This window comes from Dreissena polymorpha, chromosome 11 (assembly GCF_020536995.1).
Source record: "Dreissena polymorpha isolate Duluth1 chromosome 11, UMN_Dpol_1.0, whole genome shotgun sequence".
Classification (NCBI taxonomy): Eukaryota; Metazoa; Mollusca; class Bivalvia; order Myida; family Dreissenidae; genus Dreissena; species Dreissena polymorpha.
In genome coordinates, this window is record NC_068365.1 from 33963756 (window position 1) to 33983718 (window position 19963).

Sequence of the window (19963 nt, forward strand, 5' to 3'; positions counted from 1 at the left end):
TACATTTCCAGAAAGGAAATTCATTTCTGCGTTGAATAAGACCGAGATCGTGAAAATCGCTGCAAAATTGATGAAGTAATGACTGTTCAAAACGTTGCACCCCGTTTTCAGATGATTTTGAGTTGCATACCTTGTTATATATATATTTGATAGTGGATTTTTTTCAGATAAGTTAATTTTTCGTTATAATATGATTATTTATCATTCAAAATAATATTTTCACTAATTAATATCATAGCCACACGCTTACATGTACCACCTGTGCTCCCAATAAGCGATCAGCTCCCAAACAGTGTGTCTACATAATTTTGCTGACATTAATCACTAATATTATTCGAACTTAAACTTATATTTGATGTGATCAATATCCTATCGAAAAAAGCCTTATTAATACATGTATCATACAGTTAAATCTTAATGGGTATGTTTACGAGAGCGGAGAGGTGGACTTATTTCATTTACTTGTAAGATCTTTTGTCAGTCTGGATATCCGCCACTGAGATAATCTGACATTAAACCCACTTAAAGCGGTCTTGCATAATTACATTAAAAAGCGAATGCTATGTCCTCCGAAAGTATCGACATTTAAACAAAAATATATTATACAGTTAATTGCTTAGCAAATACTGCACAATTGTTTCTTCATATACATTACTCTTCTAAGCTCATATGTGCCGACTATCAAAGCATTAAACGAAGGTCGGGGCACGAAGTTATTGAATCATGCTTTCTTGAATGAGTTTTTCTCATAAAGGAAAAAAGTCTAATAAGTCGATTTTCAAGTTGAAAAATATAGTAAGAGTGAGTGTTTGCGAGCGTTTGAGAGATTTTTGTAATGATTGCTTTCATGTATAGTCGAATCCGATGTGAATTGTGAGCGTTTTATCAAAACAAACTTGTCCACTCTTTCTAGCAAAGTGTATTTTAAAAGAGTTAAAGAACAATAACAGCGATATTGTCATTAGACGTTGTTCAGGATATTAAGTTTTCCACTTCGGCAAGAAGCATTTTGCAGCACAAAGTAACTAAGTACCCATTAGTGATCCGATTGTTTTTTTTTAATGATGATGTTTACAAAACAGTGATACACATTGAAATACGAGATGATAAAATTTCAGCTTATTGATACAAAGTTGAACGTTATTGGTGAAATAATTCACAATATGTTCCTCACTTGCATCACTAGTGATTAGATGTTTATGTTAAAATTGATTTGATTTCTCATTTTAATAGTACAGATTTGAATACAGACGTCAATAACATCAATAGTAGGCATCTAACATTGACGTCTTTAAGACCTTATTTCTTCTTGACAAGGTGAGCGGAACCAACATTTCCCACTGCATTTTTTATTGATATGGACTAATTGTTCAATACAACTATTACACTTACTGTGACTAACAGAATACAAATTATTCTTAATTCTATGTTAGAACAAGGTATATTTTTATGCTGCTATTTTGTTACATCAAGAACTTATGTTTATGTTGCTAAAAAACCTCTCAACATGATAAAAACTACACCCATCTTTAAGAGTATCATAATAACGTACTGAATCATGTTCTGGCATCTTTTGTTTTATTTCTATGAAATAAAATGACTTGATCCCAAAAATTCCAAATTTTAAGCCTTCTCTCTCTCTCTCTCTCTCTATATATATATATATATATATATATATATATATATATATATATATATATATATATATATATATATATAATAATATAGTATATAAAAATTAAATTGATTTGACACATAAACTTCCATCTACCAGTCTTTTCTAGTATTGATTATTGACTAAATGTTTTAAAGAGTACAAAATATTATATGCAGTCACAATAAGCTGACCTTGTTATGAGTATGGTTGGTCCTAAGCTACAACTGTTTGATTAGTTCGTTCAATTAACAAAGAATCATAAACTGAATTACACATTAGCATATAATTGGTTGTCTTCCTTTCAAACTTTAATTGCTATCCTGTTTTCAACTAACTCTGTCTGTCGCGGTTAGGCAAAACTAAACAAATCGCAAACGGAATCTTTGTTTATATTCCAATTAAATTGTCATGTCAGGATTACTTTTTACTTGTTCACTATTGTCGAAAACAGTATAACTATAGTAGTATGTAGTAGTAAATGCATAGTTAGGGGATAGGGGATTTGTTAAAACATTGTTAAAATGGTAGTAACAATCCAAAATACATTCATGAACTAGCTTTACAAAGACTAAACTCACAACCACATTTCTTTGCAATATGATTTAGACCGTCTTTCAGAACCAATGCTAAATATCTTTTTGGTGACTTCTCGTCTTTGCTTTGTATTTCTCCTATCAGCATCGCAATGGCAAAAAAGCTCTTTTTTCTGTCAGTTCCACAAACAATCGATCCACTATCTCCAGGTGTGCTGAATAGCTTGTCGCTCTTTCGTTCAGATATGACAATAAATTTACCGGGTGCTTCATCCACTACATAATTTGTTTCAAGAATTTGTCCTGAACCCGGTGACGTCTTAGCTCCCCAAATATGCACAGGAGAGAATTCCCAATTCTCTAACGATTTGTGTTCGATGAGGTCGGCAAAAAGGCTAACGCCATATTCATTTCTAAACTTAGTTTCACAAACCCCTCTAAACTCGTCATAAACTTCAACACACACCATATCAATCCATTCTTCCTGATCCGGTACTTCAAATTGACCAATTATTTTGTTTTGCGAACAAGAGGTTAAATACCTTGTCCTGTCAGCTTCTGGTGGATGATCGAGGAAACTTAAGTGTCCTGATATTAAAGCAACTAATTTATTTTCGTCCCGAAAATAAAGTGTTTCTTCTGTATTCCCTCTTATCTCCGTTGTTTGACATGGGGGTGATTTAACGAGAGCATGGCGTTTTTCCGCAAAGCCGCCAAGCGTACCTTGTGCTCCGCGAACATGTATCGGATCACCAGATTGGACACTCAAATGTTTAAAGGTACAAAAACGGCACACAAAACGACGAATACGATTTTCATCCATTATTTTGCTTACGTTTTTTGAAATCGATTCTCTTAAATGCTCATCAGTGGCATTGATGTCAATAAACAGTCCTACTCGTTTTTTCGAGCATCCGAATACTCCCGGAATTTTTAAAACGGTCGTTATAATCTGCAAACAAAACAAAATATCTTGACAACATATGATCAGATGTTCGTTGCTCAAATAATGCGTGTTTTTTAAAATGTTTCACTATTCCTATGTTTAGCTCACCTGAGCGCAGCGCAGAGTGTCCATGGTGAGCTTTTGAGAGCACCTTTTATCTGTCGTTCCTCGTTAGTTTTTAACATTTGTTAACACTTTAAAGACTATTAAACCACATTATGTGAAAGTCGACAATAACATGTGTCGTGATAAAATTTCATACATTTTTTACTGGTTTATGTTTGGTAAACAATGATGTCTTTAAGTTAAATTTACGAAAATAATTTTGAACAATCTAGAGGCCTCATTTATTTGCCAGTGTTTATGAAACTTGGTCACAACTTTAATCCTTATTATATCTCCAAAAAAGAAAGCTAGGCTACATGTGATCCAAAACTAAATGATTAGGTCAAATAAAAAAAAGGCTTGTTGACACTCCATATGATATATCTGTCGAGTTCTAAACTTGGTTTAGTATGTTCAAAATCTAGTTCAGATGGTCAAACTTAAGAAAAAGATTGTGAACGTTTTTAGAGGCTAGATACCATGTTTTTTTATGAAACTTGTTCTGAACATTTGCCAAAACAACATTCGGACGTAGTTAAAACTCGGTCCCGCAGAATAAAAAAACTATGACAGGAGTTGAAAGTAAAGACCACATTTATTAACACTCTAGAGGTCACATTTATAACCCAATCTTCATGAAATTTTGTAAGAGGATTTGTCTAAATATATCGGAGGAGTTTAATCATAGTCACGTGGAGTACTATTTAAGAAAAAGAACACCCTAGAAGTCACGTTTGTTACTTTACGAAACTTGCACAGACACTAGTTCTAATTATTTATTCGTCGCAAGCAATATAACTTCTTTCCATTGCAAAACATAGCCTCCATGAGGCGTGCAGTTTTATTTACTAGGATAAAATAATGCCACGAAAACTTGCTCAGAGTGTTTAGTATTTGTTTTTCTATAATATTAAAACCGATGACGAACATGCTTTATGGCTGCCAGTTTTTGAAAAAATTTCCTTATACGTCTATTGTGTAACTTTCTTAACACTTCCTGCTGAGAACAGTTTAATTTCTGTGGGTCTTATGTAGGACCTGTGGACCTGTTATGTCATTATAGCGTTTTTACAATAACGTACCTTGTCAATTTCTGGAGGATATTCAACGTCGAAATCCGGAATTACCGGCCACTCCTCCCTTGGCACTTCGCTACGTCTGTACGCTGCATGAATACCGTCACAAACTACGAGTATTGTCTCATCCATATCAACTACAACAGAACTTGCGATTTTATGCCAATATTGATGTACAGCTTTGTGACTCGTTTTAATTACGGACGACTTAATGCAACACGTACTGTACTTACCAATAAAATTAGGCGCCGAGTCAATTGTTATTCTTGCCGATTCAATCAATCGCTTTAATATGCGGAATGCAAATCTTTCCAGCAAAGCATCAGCATTCTCCATTAAATTCCCGGGTAAGGAATATACAATCAAAACGTCATCATTCCTCTTTTTACTCTGTGTGCGCGCCTCGTCGTCAACAAGCATGACGCTACAGAGTTCTTTTATATTATTTTGCTTAATAAAAGAAAAGACGGCTTCTTGAAAATTGTATTCTGCTACAATCAATACTGGTTCGTCGTGTATCTTAAGTATGCTATGTTCTCTTTGATTTTCTCCTTCAAATCCGTCCCATATATCTTGTGATAAGGTTACAGTTGCATAAACAATCATTGAAGTTGAATCGAGAATGTTTAATTCTCGTTGTGTTAAAGAAGAGCCGTTCAAGTTATTTTTACATCGATTGATGATTCCCTGAATTGTTGCACAACTAAATGAAAACGCCGACAAGTTATTTGTATTCACCCTTCTTGAGTTTAAAGATTCGTTGAATCTGTCTGAAAAGAAATAATTTACTGAATCAGCCATCGCGATAAAACAAACAATAAATTATTGATTATTTTTTATTGAAATGTTTCTGACAATCTACACTATTAAGTGAAGCTCTTAGAATTTCGATATCATTATTTTGTGATGAAGAAAAATGGTCAATTGTTTTTTAACGTGAAGACATTGTTTTTAAAAGCAGTGAATCATTTTTCTTTGGTCTCGAAATAAAACTTTAAAAAAAAATGAAATTAATGTATTGATTTGCATCAAAAATCTCTACTTTACCGTTGTTCCACCGTGCCTGTCTCTGAATAACAGCTTCTATCTGTTTATCGCGTTCATCGCCATTTTGAGTAATAATTCGCAGAATACACTCGGATTTATTTTCTGGCAATTTTTTAATAATTTCCTGTGTCTGTTCCATGTATAAACTCAGCTGTCGACGCATGGGACGAACGGGCCGGTTGCTTGGAATAGGTTCTTGTAATTGTATTTTGGTGTTGAAGCTTTGCAGAAAAGTCAAAATGATTTGTTGAAGTAAATATGCTATTTCTTGCTCAGTAAAATTATAATCGCTGGATTCAAGCTGAAACGAATATCAGTGTTTACATCACATTCTTTCACCCGCTATATGTCATATAAATACGTTACAAATCTATGAATATTTCCATTTGGTTAACGTTTAGTTTAATCCACACAATCGAAGTTTCGGTCCAACTAAAAAGGCAAGCGTGAAATGTTAATATTCCGATTTTTGAAAATCCCCATAAAAGGTGTAAACTTTTGATACCGATTTTCGCCGATGAGAGGCAATCATCAACACGGAGGTTGTGATTTAAGTAAAATAATATATCTCAGTATACTATTTTTATGAAATACTTTTAGTTAATACAGTCAATAATTAATTTTTAAATTGTATTGGCTTATTATCAACAACAAAAAATATATTGATGTTTATAAAAGTACGATTACAAACCTGCTTTAAAAGTAAGTTGCTAATCTTTGATGGCGAAGCTTTTTTCTCTTCCGAACTTACAATATTAAGCATTTGTGACAACATGTCAATCATCTTTTGTAAATCGTCGCCAGAAATTATGAAGTCCTTAGTATATGTTACCCGCGAAGCAATGTCTTGGATCTAAAATAGAAAATAATAATCCGAATAATGTATTATGTTAATTCAAAATACAACAATATATATATCTTTAATACGCTCATATTAATCATACCTTGAGCAGTAGACAAGCAATAGTTCCATCGTGCTTGCTCAGAATTTCGTGGCAACGATTGCAGTTCCGAAGTATGCTTATAACATCATTGAAATCCGTTGTTCGCGCCTGTGTGGTCATCTTATAGCCATCTGTTTCTATAAAGCACTTTCCTATCTCCCAGTAATCAAAGCACCATCTTTTCGCATTTGTATTGGCCCAGTTTGGTGCTTTGTTCACATGACAACCGATAATGTGGTCTCTGATTTTGTCGCACACTCCTTTAGGGCATGGCCTATACTGAGTTGACACATCATCGTGAATTTCAAAACTATCACCAGGTAAACAAAAACCGTCGGTTTGACAAGGAATTATATTCGGTGTTGAACATTCGCAACATTTTACTCCGCCAATCTTGTAATGATTCATAATCTCGTCATGAACTTTCAATAATGACCTTATAACAAATCTTTGAAGTCCTTCACTTGTAATTTTTAAAGCTAAACATGCCTTCATCCAGTTGAAAAACGGTGACTGTTTTAAACGTTCCCCTTGTTTGTTTGCAAAGAGCTCCTTTATCCATAATTCGAAATATTGTTTTCTATTTGCCATTGTTATTGTATTGCATCTATTTAGCTTGTGTTTATATTACATAAGTTTATATCCGCAACGTTAATTACAAGTGATGTCACAGTATTTAAGTACTTTTCAGTAATTCGTATCATAATGTACATTTGCTTCGGTTAGGCAATACAAATACTTGCACCAAACTGTAAAACCAGTTTATAAATGTGTCATTTGTAAACTGATTTGCCTCTATCGGTGGGTATAATACCAAAGATTCCTAATTGCGCTGGCTATGTCTGTGTGTCATGCTTAACGAATACTTAAAGGAATAGTACACAAAAAATACTAACGCGAATAGCTTAACATATTGGTGTCATCTGTAAAACCTTTGTGACTGGTGTACTAGTTTCTTACATACATATATATTTTTATTATTGTGTTTTCGTGATTTTTTTTTCATTTTCTTTCTGTTTTGGGGGTGGTGGTGGTGGGTGGGATGGGGCGATATTCTCGATTTTGATGTATTCAATTATTGATCGTGTAACGAGGCTACTTGTTTTGTTTACAATCTTAACGGACAACCATTGATTGTTATGTTTTTTCTTCAAAAGAAGTCGAAATAAAATAATATAAATAATATATTTTAAATCTAGAAGAATCCGGTGGAATGGATAATCGACTTTACCGAAACACATTTATTTAAAGTTTGTAGCTATTAAGGAGTAATTAAAACGTTTTTCGAAAAAAAAAAAAAATTATTTCCGACTTTAGTTTGAATTAAATATATAATTATTTAAGATAGCTTTATTAGTCATAAAACAGTTAATTTGTGTTTTGATACGGGTAAATATGTGTGCATACGAGAGTTATGGTTGAAATTATCGTAGATTTACCCCTTTATATAAATCTAAAGGTTGATATCAGATAAATGTATTGATCTTCTGTCAAACTTGAATGACTTGTCACATAAAACCTAAGGCTTTTATTATTATAGCGCTATTCAATAAATGTGACATGTGAATGGTAAACTCTGAATGGAGCCTTTTCTTATCATGCAATAAGCAACGTTGTGTGCCTTAAAACTTAAACTGAAGTGTATGTAAAGCATACATATTCAGATCAAACACACATCGACAGCGCATGTTTTTGTAGATCCACATGTTTCGAATAACGTGGCGTCTAGTTATCTTTCATGGGATCGTTATAATGGACTGCGTTTATTATATAAACACTTACTTGTACGACGTTTAACCATAAATTCTTTATGACTTAAAATCGCAAATTTATCGATGTTTTAAGGAATGATTAATGTCGTTTGCAAATATCATAACAACTGAACATATACATGTATCCGCATTGAAGTTTGCAGAATGGAAGTCAAATTTAATGACTTTTGACCTTGAATTATGACGTTAACCTTTCACTAAGAATGTATCAGAACTGAACGAGACATATCATCTGATAATGGAGATCCAAATTAATATCAACATCCTCTGTGTCATTAGAATGATACCGATCAGAAAAATTAGCACATGAACATTGGCCTTTGATTGTGACATTTATCTTTAAGGATAAATAAGGATGTCTTTAAGGATGTCAGTGGTATTTGCAACATCTTCTTTAAATAGAGAATAATATTCTGTATAAAACATATGTTGAAATCACCAAATGCATACACAAATTAAAGAGCAAAAACATCCATCTATGGCATAAATCTCTCATTGCGACCTTAAGCTTTCCCAGAGGAGCAGGAAAAAGACATGAACACATTCTATGATCATGTTGACTCATGATCCAAAGTTATATTTAATGCCTCACAAGTTTGCAAAAAGACATATAATAATTAAATAGCTTTTATCTTAAATGTTGACGATAAGCATTGTCTTGTCATTGGAAATTAAAATTAAAGCTGTCGATATTGTATGTGCATATGAGTAGAAATGTGCGACCCATTAATTAGTGCTATTTATCTTGAAGCTATTTAATACACTGTACCAAAACGGGGATTATCCTAAAAATGTGGGGGGACATACTATTACATATTTTAAAGTGGGTTATTTCAAAGATAAAAAATGGAGAGGCATCACGTAAGTTAATATCCTTGCAAAAATGTATTCAATTGTGTGCGTTTAATTGATTGACAACCAAGAAAAAAATCAATAATCTTAAACAAATATTCGGTTTCCAAAATGGAGCTATGCATTCAGCACCGCGGTCTTGCAGCGGAGTTTGGTGGACTGTAGCCGCTTGTTATTTTTAACTTTACAAGTTCACAAGCGGCCCTGCATTGACCTTCACGGTCAGCCAGAGAGAATCAAGTATTTTAGAATGCTCTCCTCCGTGCAAAAGCTGGGGAATGTGCTCGTTCGCAAGAATGTAAGTATCTTAATTGTATTGAACTGACAAATTTACATTCGGACTGCAAAGAAATGTAAATTCATTATTTTCGTAAGTGGACGGTATCGGATAAAGACTCGATTCGGATAAACAGAAATACATGTTAGTTGATATGAATTTAACCTCTAAATCTTGAATGTTTCGAATGCAGGGTAAATGTTATTATTGTTTTGCCTTCGGTAGGTTGCTTGCATAAAGCTGGCTGCTGTTGCACTGTCTGTCCGTCTGTCCATCTGTCGTAGTCCACCCAGCATTCCATTTTCCGGACGTTAAGACTAAGAGATTGACCTGATATTTGGTGTGTGAGTCTACCTTCATGTACATGACTTACAGATGAAGAGTGAGTTTTGTTCAGGTTCATTGATTGTTGGCGAAGCTATGGGCCTTGGATTTAGATATTTCCTCTATAATAACCATTTCCGGAGTTTTTTTACAAAATCATTAAATGCTTTCAGGTATGTAGCAGATTTTTGGTATGCTAGGCTACCTTCACAACTTACAGATGAAGTATGACTTTCGTTCCAGTCTTTTGATTTTTTGGAGAAGTTATGGGCCCTGAACTTAGAATTTTTCCTTTTTCTGTATTTTTTTTACTTATCTTATTCAGATCTTGACATGATTTTTGGAATGTGAGTCTACCTTCATGACTTACAGATGACTTGTGAGTTTTGTTCCGGTCTCTTGGCGAAGTTATAGGCCTTGTACTTAACAATTTTCTCTAAAATAGTTGCGGTGCAGGTTCAAAGGGCAATAGGGGGCATTGTAGTTCCTTAACGCATGTCGTGTTTTGTTGTTGACTTCTAGTTAGAGGTTTACAAGGACAAAGGCTTTTGTGGATTTTAAGGAAAATATTTATACAGCTGAAAGGTAGAAAACAAGTCCAAAGTGTATCGGCAAATTTTGTACACAGGTTTTAGTTAAAATTTAATGACAATGAAATTAGATATCATATATCTGAAACAGAAAATGTTATAATGTAAAAGCCAACTTGTGGAATTTTGATTTCTGTGTAAATTTCCTGTCATAAGATAGTTAAACATGCTTTTGCTTTCAGATGATGAATGGTGCGGTTCAAGCCTCAAATTATGCAACAGAGGCAACATTTGAAACTCAGGTAAGTTGTCACTGTTTTTAAGTTACATGTATCATTACATATATTTACATATTTTTTAGCTCGGCGTTTTCGGAGAAAACCCAAGGGATTGTCATAGCCCGTCGTCCGTCATCTGACGTCCGCCGTCTGCCGTACACGTCGTGCTAAAACCTTAACATTGGCTCTAAAATCAAAGTGCTTCCACTTACAACTTTCAAACTTCATATGTAGATGCACCTTGATGAGTTCTACACACCACATCCATTTTTGGGCCACTAGGTCAAAGGTTAAGGTCACCGTGCCGTCTGCCAAAAACCTGCAATTATCGGTTGGTCAATCAATTATCACGTAATCATTAGACAACTTACGGCAAGTGTGAATAGGCACAAGTGTGTTGTTATAGCAACCAATATTAAGGGACTGCTTTGTCACGGTCAATTAACGATCCGTGCAGGGGGTAAATTGTGTGACCATTAGATAAACAACAAACAAACTTGCTAATTGCCTGCAGGCGGTAGCACGCCTTAGCAAAAATAATCGGGCGGCTTGATTTTAGCATTTCCGGTCTTGTTAACTCAATTAATCCGGTGACTTGATCTTTGCTTTTCTGGGCTCGTAGGGCGAAATCACGGGCCTTAGAGCGAAATTATCGCTCTAGTCGCCCGTAGGGTAGTCCCTGATGACCTCTAAAAAATCAAAAAAATCTGACAAGCTTTCATTTATTCAAAACGGCACCCGTAGCCGAGCATGGCACGCGTTATGCGTTGCTCTTGTTAAATTAAGGTATAAGCAACATCAAAATGAACTTACATTAAAAGTTTTAATTTGAAACATGTCAGGTAAAATTAAGTTTTAAAATGTGAAATGTCAGTGATGTCATCACAACAGTAATGACTTGACATTCAAATTCTCTGTAAGATATAATTAGATACGTTTCTATAATAAAAGAAGTGTGTAATGTCCCCAGACAGTAGGGTGTTGAGTCATCACTGTCTGTGTGTAAGACCTCAGTGGTAGGGCTTTGTCCATTTGGAAAAAAAAGTGCATGTACATGTACTTAAATATCTGATATATTTGAGGAGTCTGAGTTGTCAAATATCATAGGTTTTGCTTAAGGATGGGTTAAAATTTACAGATGACTTGTTTGGCCTACTAATGCACTCCCAGTTTGCATCAGCATGTACATGTAAATTACATGTATCATTAAAAGACACAGGTCAGTTTTATTATAGCCAATCAGGTAGCAAATGAAAATGAACATGCATGAACTTTGCATGTTTATTTAAGATCCTGTGCTGTTTAATGTTGTCAGAGTTAAAAAAAAAAGGCAATACAATTTATTATGTTATTTTAAAAATAGAAAGATTTCCTATTCTTTAATCTATTAGTTTGTGTTTTAAGCACTAATTCAACTTGTAAAATTGTGGGAGCTGAATTGAAGGCTAATGCTGTCACCTCAAAACTTGTATTTTTTAATACATCTGCACGTGTTTACAAATTAGAGAGATAAACAAAATCTTTACTTCACACAGATTGTATAGAAACTTTGGCAGGGCAAAAAAACTCATGTTAAAATTTAATTAAAGTCAATAAACATCTTGGTTGACATAGTGTTTGTTTCCAGATTATTAAATGACAACAGATAAACAATGGTTAAGAAATAATATCATGTACACAAAGTTTTGTTATTAGATTCTTTTAAGTGGATGGGGTTATGCCCAGGTTGCATTCAGCTTTGACATATTGATATTCTGGGACATTTACTTTTCCGAAGAAAAAAGTAATGGACTCCATGTTCTTACATTATTGTGAGAACTTGACACAAGTTGATTCAGACTTACAAAAGACATACAATCTTTGCAGGCACCATTAGTTATATGTATTTCACAGATATCGTTTTATGGATAAAAATTGTCAGAACTAACCTAGTTCTGTATACTATATTCAAGGACAATTGATAAACAGAAGAGTTTATCAAAAATTGTGCCAATACAGCTGCATTGTACTAATATATATTAGTATTATATTACATGTACATTAGATCATGTTAAAGATTAGCATTATTTTTCATCTGTTTTTCTATCAGTTGCTTCAACTTTTTTCAGCATTTTACATGTAACATTACAATTTTTAATGCTGATGGACCAGTTTCAGTGCTTATGATTTTTCCTCAATTGCCATGAAGATAATATTTCTTAGGATATTATGTTACGGATAAACTCAGATCTGAATATAACAGTTCTCTTATAGTGAATAGAATACAAATCAAAATTGATTGACATCTGCTTTCTGATTATCTAATCAATAAGTTATTGCATTCAAGTTTTTTGTCTATATCGAAGATGACGTTGTCTGTTAAATGACAACATTATATGGTGATTGCAATTTTATGGTAAACTAGCTGTCTCCTTTGCAAAAGAATAAAACTATTGAGTAATTGTAAAGTTGCATATGGATGCTGTCAGCAGCCTTTTAATACAATTTACGAAAATTAAGAATGTTTTTGGACAACAGAAATTAAAAAGTTGCAATGGAAAAACTGAGCAAGAATTTCCAAAATTCTTGGTTAAAATCTAAGCTACTTCAAGTAAAAGAATGGGCTTGCATATGAGTATTTTCTAGAGCTCTGTACTCTTTCTTATATGTATAATGCTGGTAAGAGTAAAATTTTAAGTTGAAAAATATCAAGTTAAAGTTTATAACTTTGTGTCTCAAACAAATCTATAAAGTGTCCCCCAAGTTTGAATGAGCTGTGAGACGTTCTTCCCATCTTTTATGATAATTTACTTGAACAGTGAACAATATACATGTAATTCTTAACATAAGCCATACAAGCTGCACAAGTTGACAGAGGGTCCCAGCACCACGGTGAAGATGACAAGGGCAGAGGGGCTGCAGTTCTACAAGGAAATGGTCACGATCCGCAGAATGGAGACAGTTGCCGCTAACCTGTACAAATCTAAAGCAATCCGAGGATTCTGTCATCTGTACTCAGGACAGGCAAGTGACTTGTATACAGGGGTGTGATTTTTCCGCGAATCCGCGGAAAGAATCCGCGAATTTCCGCGGATCGGGTTGTCCCGGATGTCACTTCTGAGATTTGCGTAAATTCGTTTTAAAATATGTGTGGGAGAGGGGCTACCACCGATTCCGCGGACGTATTTCATAAGCGGCCGGAAATATCCGCGGCCCGCGAAATCTCTCCGCATTTTACACTGGTAGATTCTGCCTAAGCATTTTTAAAACGAGCCATATAATTGGCTGTCGTTTCCCAATCTTCCAATTAAAATCGTGTTCTTAAAATGCGCTCTGCATTGTGTCACACCGGTCTTTACTGACAATAACGTAGTGACGTCACCATCTATGTATAGAATGATGCGCTCTGTGATTTGTTTGCAAATGGCGCCGTTGTGAAGAGAAAATTAAGATTATTGAAATAACAAATAGCAATCGAATAAACGACTGACATCACCTAGTCTGATAGGAATAATGAAATGTGTTTGTCAAAAAAAGACTACGTTTTAGATACAAGCAACACAGATTTTGTTAAGAAATGTGCCCACTGAATTTGTGTCAGGAAACCAGTGTTTGCAAATTGGAGTGTAGACTGTAGTCTACTCGCGAAGTAAAACAATTTAGAGAGTATCGTTCGAACATTGAAATAGACAAACATGATTTGATTTTTATATGTATGTGGGTCTGTGTATAATCAGATTCATATGCATATTCTGCTTTATTATGTTTGTCACGCTGTTCAGTTAACTGAAATAGCTTTGAACTGAGTGAAGATGTGAAATGCAAGATATTGAAAGGTAAACAAATTAAATATATTTATTTAACTTAGTTAATAAATCATTAACACCAGAAGAACACTCAAGTATGTTTGGTTATACTAGACTTGCGACACCTTAAGGGTTTCGCGGGATGGAATGAGTGGGGACTAAAAAAATGTGGGTTCGAAAATTTTGGGTAAGAAAATGTGGGAACACAAATTTTGGGTACTAAACAAATGTGGGTACGAACATTTTGGTTACGAAAAAAAATGTGGGTACGAAAATTGTGGGTACAATGGGTCAATGTTAAGGTTTTAGCATGGCGGACGCCGGACGGCGAAAAGACACGATACGACACGATGAGCTGGCTATGACAATACCTCAGGTATTCTCCGAAAACAGCCGAGCGCATATGCATAAGTCAGTGAGTAATACTCAACAAGACTATTGTCAAGCAAATTTGTCCCCTACCGGCTCCACCATTGTCAGAATTTATTTTATTTTTTTATTTATTGCCATAGAAACCAGAATTTTTGACGTAGGAACAAAATGAAATCACGTGCATAATGTCCTTATTGCCATCTATCCATGTTTCAAGTTTCATGAAAAAATATTAAGAACTTTTAAAGTTATCGCAGGATTCAGAAAAGTGTGACAGACTGACTGACTGACTGACTGACGGACACACAGAGCACAAACCATAAATCCCCTCCGGTGAAACCGGTAGTGGACTAATAAAAGCTAGGCACGGCGTATAAAATCAGAACCACTGGGTCGAATCTGCTGAAACTTGGCCACATTATAGATTATAGTCCAAACAAGCTACAGAATGAGCGTTTTTGGACCTGACAGCGTAAAACGTTAACCAATAATGGACAGCACAAAATGGGTCATTTTGTACAAAAAATGTAAACTTTGAGTGGCATTTAATGACCTTTAGACATCAGAAAGTTGCAAATTTTTAATATTCTGCACACTTCCGACTTGTTTTTTTTACAAATTTAGAAGCATTTATGCTTGGGATGTATATAAACCCTGTTATTCAGTGTCAAATTTGGCAAAAAATCACAATACAATCCCAAAAATGGCTAAGCAGCAATGCCCCTTTAACATTATTCCTTATATTTAATTGTATTGTTTAAAAAGATAACTGTGTATATTTAATCATAATGGCTCTGTATATCACACATGATAGGGCACTGCTGGGGCTTGAACCCAGAACTCATCTCACATTGTAAGATGCGTTTTTCAATTAAACTACAATGTCTGTATCTTGTGAAGTGGAGCCAACATACACCCACATACCGGTAAGTGAAAAAATCATTCTGTCCATATATTTGTACTGGGCGTTAGTGAAAGTGAAAGTCTTTTTCCAGGTTTTCCCTGATTTCCAGGTTGGCTGGAAACCATGTTTAACTATGATAAAATGTTCTTTAGATGCCATGTGTATTAATATATAGGTCTATTTTTCTGAGATATTAATGAAAATGCCTTTGGGTATGTGGCGAATATTTAAAAAATCTGCAACTTGATATATGGTGCTAACACGGTAAAATTGTATGAGCCCAAATTATAATGGATGAATGCGTATTATGCTTCTCTGCTTATACTATGACGACATGTTCATACAATGTCATTTTTATAAATATACATGTATATGCCAAATTTAATGAAAAAGACTTGAAAATGTGTGTCGCAAGATACCAAGTACGAAAAAAATCAGCATTTTTATGTAGGGTCTTCACACAGTAAAATTATTTCTGCCCAAGTAATAATAGATGAATGCATATTAGGCTTCAATGATGCTTATACTATGACTACTGGTTCATACGATGCCAATTTTATAAATATCTATGCCAAATTTAATGAAATAGACTTGAAAATGTGTGTCGCCAGGTACCAAGTAAGAAAAAATCTGCATTTTTATGTAGGGTCTTCACACAGTAAAATTATTTGTGCCCAAGTAATAATAGATGAATGCATATTAGGCTTCAATGATGCTTATTCTATGACTACTGGTTCATCCTGTACGAAAATTCTTTGCAGATTCTGTACTGAGTCTGTACAAAATCTGCCCAGAATCAAGACAGAATTCATTTATTCTGTACAAAGAGCACACAGACCCAGAATCTGCCTGGAAAACTGTACAGATTTTTTAAGCAGAATTACAATGAAGCAGAATTTCATCTGTACATATTACTATACCAAACAGAATTTTTATACTTTTAAACTCTTTTCATTTTTATAAGACAGATTTTTAGCACTCTGCATTTTAGCAAGACAGAATTTTGGTACTTGGCAGTATTAAGCAAGGCAGAATATTGGACTTAGAAAACTATTGAAACAAAATTTCAAAATGGGACTTAGATAATTAGAAAAAATAGACTCCTGATTCAAGGTTCTAAATGTTTATTATGAGAAACATTTGCCCTATACAAGAAAAACAATATTTATGTTCAGTTCAATTTATACAATAATTGCCATTCATGTATATATTACATGTCATAATATTAAAATATGTGAGTATGTAATGATAATTTACCTTTTAATTGTACCTTTGTACATGTAGATCTACTATAATCATAAAATATCTTTGAATTAAGGTTCTTACAGTAAACTTGATTTAGGGTTGAATACATATTGAAAATTGTTTTTCAATTCCCCCTCCCCCCCCCCCCTGACTTATGAAAACTGCTTTGCTTTAATGGTATATGTATTTCCACTGGGGTTAAATGTTTAGTTTGCCTTCCTCTGACTCTATCTATGAAAAATTGTAATGTCAGTGCTTGTATACACCTCTGTAACAGTTCACTTGAAAATAATCATAAACCCCTAACAAACAAATCCTGCCTGCTTGATACTTGTAATGTGAAACTGGGGCTATCTTTACTGGCTTGCTGGAATGTGTATAATCTCTTCTGATTGGTTGGGAGCCAAATTTGAACATGTAAACATAGATCCATGCAAGACCTGAAATGTAGTTTCAAAGCAATGTTGGGACTTTTTAAAGTTGAAGTTTTAACAATATCCTGAAATACTTTGATGGACATTCATAAACAATTAACTAGAATGTGGAAATCAACATTTTGTGTATTAACAAGTCTCTAAAAGAGGAATTCAGTGAGTTATGAAGCGGCCCTTTTGGAAATGCTTTGAACTGTTAAACAGGTTTGTATTGTTTTTCTTTACATTGTTATCTTATAATGTTATGTTTAATTTAATGATATAATTTAACAGTTACAAAGATCTGTTTTGGTGGGTGATTTACATTTTAAATAAATGATGAAACCAATTATCTTTGCAGTATGTTCACATAAAAGACATAAGTCAGTCAAAGGTATCTCTATCTTACAAAACCAACATATAGTTGTTACAATCAATTGCCTAATCAGTGACCAAATGAAAGGGCAATGTAACCAATACTTAGATTTATTTATGAATAACTACTCTGCCACAAAATGTAAAGCCTTTTTTTCAATTACATATTTACGAAAGCTATGTTATCACTTAAAAGGTGTTGCATTATTTAAGTTGTAATTTTAGTAGATCCCATATGATCACTTCATTCAGATTGGCTAAACAAAGTAATTTTTAACCAGGTTTTCCGAAGGAAAAAACTGGTTATTAGATTGGCGAATGCGGGCGGGCTGGCTGGCTGGCTGGCTGGCTGGCTGGCTGGCGGAATAAGCTTGTCCGGGCCATAACTATGTCGTTCATTGTCAGATTTTAAAATCATTTGGCACATTTGTTCACCATCATTGGACGATGTGTCGCGCGAAATAATTACGTCGATATCTCCAAGGTCAAGGTCACACTTTGAGTTCAAAGGTCAAAAATGGCCATAAATGAGCTTGTCCGAGCCATAACTATGTCGTTCATCGTCAGATTTTAAAATCATTTGGCACATTTGTTCACCATCATTGGACGGTGTGTCGCGCGAAATAATTACGTCGATATCTCCAAGGTCACACTTTGAGTTCAAAGGTCAAAAATGGCCATAAATGAGCTTGTCCTGGCCATAACTATGTCATTCATTGTGAGATTTTAAAATCATTTGGCACATTTGTTCACCATCATGGGACGGTGTGTCCCACGAAAGAATCACGTCAATATCTCCAATGTCAAGGTCGCCACGACTAAAAATAGATTTAAAAAAAAAAAAAAAAACTTACAAAGGGGGTTAATTTTTTTTGGTCATTTCAAAAGTTCAGTTTGAGTTTTCTCCCTTTATCAGATTTTTTTTTCACAATGAAAACCTGGTTTTGTGACAATTTTGTCCCTTGTTAAATAGTAAATTGTATTTTTTTTGCTTTCAGCGATTTTCAAAAAAGATTGTGTAGCAACTTACCCCTGACAACGACCTCAGAAGTGCAGTCACAGAGTAATGGTGCTGTTATCACTTAAAAGGTGTGAAGCAAAAACTTAATATAATGCGGTTTGTAACTAAATCAACATTACAAATTCTCTTTTTATAAAACACGCTATGAAATGACCTACATTTGAAAAAATGTCAAATTTATTTTATAATGTGAAAAGCAAAATATAAAGAGAAGCAAGTTGGTGAACCATGTTGCGTTATTTAAGCTGTAATTTTAGTAGATCCCATATGATCATTTCATTCAGATTGACTAAACAAAATGATTTAAAAATAGTTATGTGTATTTTTTGCTTTCAGCAACTATCAAAAAAGATTGTGTAGCAACTTTCCCCTGACAACGACCACTGGCTCAGTTAAGTGCAGTCACAGAGTGATGGTACCTCACCAGGGTCTAGTTCAGGCAAATGAAGAAAAAGGGATTTTCATCTCAATATAATAACTGTAATTTCTTAAAACATAAACTTACTTTATTTACTGTGCTTTTATGTCATATAACAGTGATACAATAATGTGTGTTGTATTTAGGGATTTATTTCTTAACGGGATGTGTAAGAGTAAATTATTTTATTTTATTGACTGTCAGTATTTGTTACTTTTCTTATATATATATAAACATGTCATAATATCATTAAATAAAAATGTTTAATATTTACAGTCTATATATTTTGCTTTACATTTTGCTACATTTTTCTGTACAGAATTTTTTGTGTGTACAGATTTTATTTTGTGTACAGATTTTATTTTGCACAGAATCCCATTCTCACATTTTGGTTCACCCCACATTTAATTCTGCCCAGGTTTTTTTCTGCCCCTAAAAAATTCTGCTTAATTTAAATAATTCGTAAAATCTGTACAGAATTCGTTCTTTGTTTATATTGAAAAAATCTATAAATAGAAATCTGCTTCAACTCATTTTTAATGGACACCAAATATTTTCTGCACAGGTTCTATACAGATTTTGTGTATTTTATTCTGCACATAATCTGGTTACAGTCAGCCCAAACTTTTTCGTACAGGATACGATGCCAATTTTATAAATATCTATGCCAAATTTAATGAAATAGACTTGAAAATGTGTGTCGCCAGGTACCAAGTAAGAAAAAATCTGCATTTTTATGTAGGATCTTCACACGGCAAAATTGTTTGTGCCCAAATAATAATAGATGAATGCATATTAGGCTTCAATGTTGCTTATACTATGACTACTGGTTCATACGATGCCATTTTTTAAAATATCTATGCCAAATTTAATGAAAAAGACTTGAAAATGTGTGTCGCCAGGTACCAAGTAAGAAAAAAAATCAGCATTTTTATGTAGGGTCTTCACACAGTAAAATTATTTGTGCCCAAATAATAATAGATGAATGCATATTAGTCTTCAATGTTGCTTATACTATGACTACTGGTTCATACGATGCCAATCTTATAAATATCTATGCCAAATTTAATGAAATAGACTTGAAAATGT

The 19963-nt window shown here is 33.9% G+C and overlaps 2 protein-coding genes and 2 long non-coding RNA genes across 6 annotated transcripts in view; 3 read left to right on the forward strand and 1 right to left on the reverse strand.

Moving 5' to 3' along the window:
• Positions 1-2030: 2030 nt before the first annotated feature.
• Positions 2031-7133, reverse strand: LOC127851396 (uncharacterized). Of its 3 annotated transcripts, none has more exons than XM_052385157.1 (6): positions 6309-7133; positions 6056-6217; positions 5365-5585; positions 4551-5087; positions 4324-4454; positions 2031-3142 (listed from the first exon to the last, which is right to left on the reverse strand). In XM_052385157.1, exons 3-6 carry the CDS (start codon positions 5525-5527, stop codon positions 2204-2206), a joined length of 1770 nt encoding a protein of 589 aa, XP_052241117.1. In that variant the 5' UTR covers positions 5528-5585; positions 6056-6217; positions 6309-7133; the 3' UTR covers positions 2031-2203. The 3 variants fall into 3 exon arrangements, with proteins under 3 accessions (XP_052241117.1, XP_052241116.1, XP_052241118.1); XM_052385156.1 differs by having other exon boundaries at positions 5365-5665; XM_052385158.1 differs by lacking the exons at positions 4551-5087; positions 5365-5585; positions 6056-6217; positions 6309-7133 and having other exon boundaries at positions 4324-4528.
• A 1935-nt stretch (positions 7134-9068) lies between these two features.
• LOC127851402 (pyruvate dehydrogenase E1 component subunit alpha, mitochondrial-like) overlaps positions 9069-19963 on the forward strand; it is a 40716-nt gene continuing 29821 nt past the window's right edge. The window contains exons 1-3 of the mRNA XM_052385170.1: positions 9069-9230; positions 10306-10365; positions 13171-13344. Coding sequence (XP_052241130.1) covers positions 9183-9230; positions 10306-10365; positions 13171-13344 — 282 coding nt within the window. The 5' untranslated portion in view covers positions 9069-9182. The remainder of the gene's footprint in view (positions 9231-10305; positions 10366-13170; positions 13345-19963) is intronic.
• On the forward strand, positions 16877-19507 carry LOC127851424 (uncharacterized). Its single transcript, XR_008035752.1, has 3 exons — positions 16877-17285; positions 18434-18524; positions 18793-19507. It is a non-coding gene; the product is annotated as an uncharacterized LOC127851424 (long non-coding RNA).
• On the forward strand, positions 17705-18322 carry LOC127851423 (uncharacterized). The gene is made up of 2 exons (XR_008035751.1): positions 17705-17925; positions 18082-18322. It is a non-coding gene; the product is annotated as an uncharacterized LOC127851423 (long non-coding RNA).

Bases quoted from the DNA above. Each gene is read 5' to 3' on its own strand.
- LOC127851396 (XM_052385156.1), bottom strand. From the start codon at position 6,899: ATGGCAAATAGAAAACAATATTTCGAATTATGGATAAAGGAGCTCTTT. The intron at 5,088-5,364 runs GTAAAGTAGAGA...ATTTCTTTTCAG, and splicing joins ACAGGCACGGTGGAACAACG to ACAGATTCAACGAATCTTTA. The intron at 3,143-4,323 runs GTACGTTATTGT...TTTTGTTTGCAG, and splicing joins ATCCTCCAGAAATTGACAAG to ATTATAACGACCGTTTTAAA.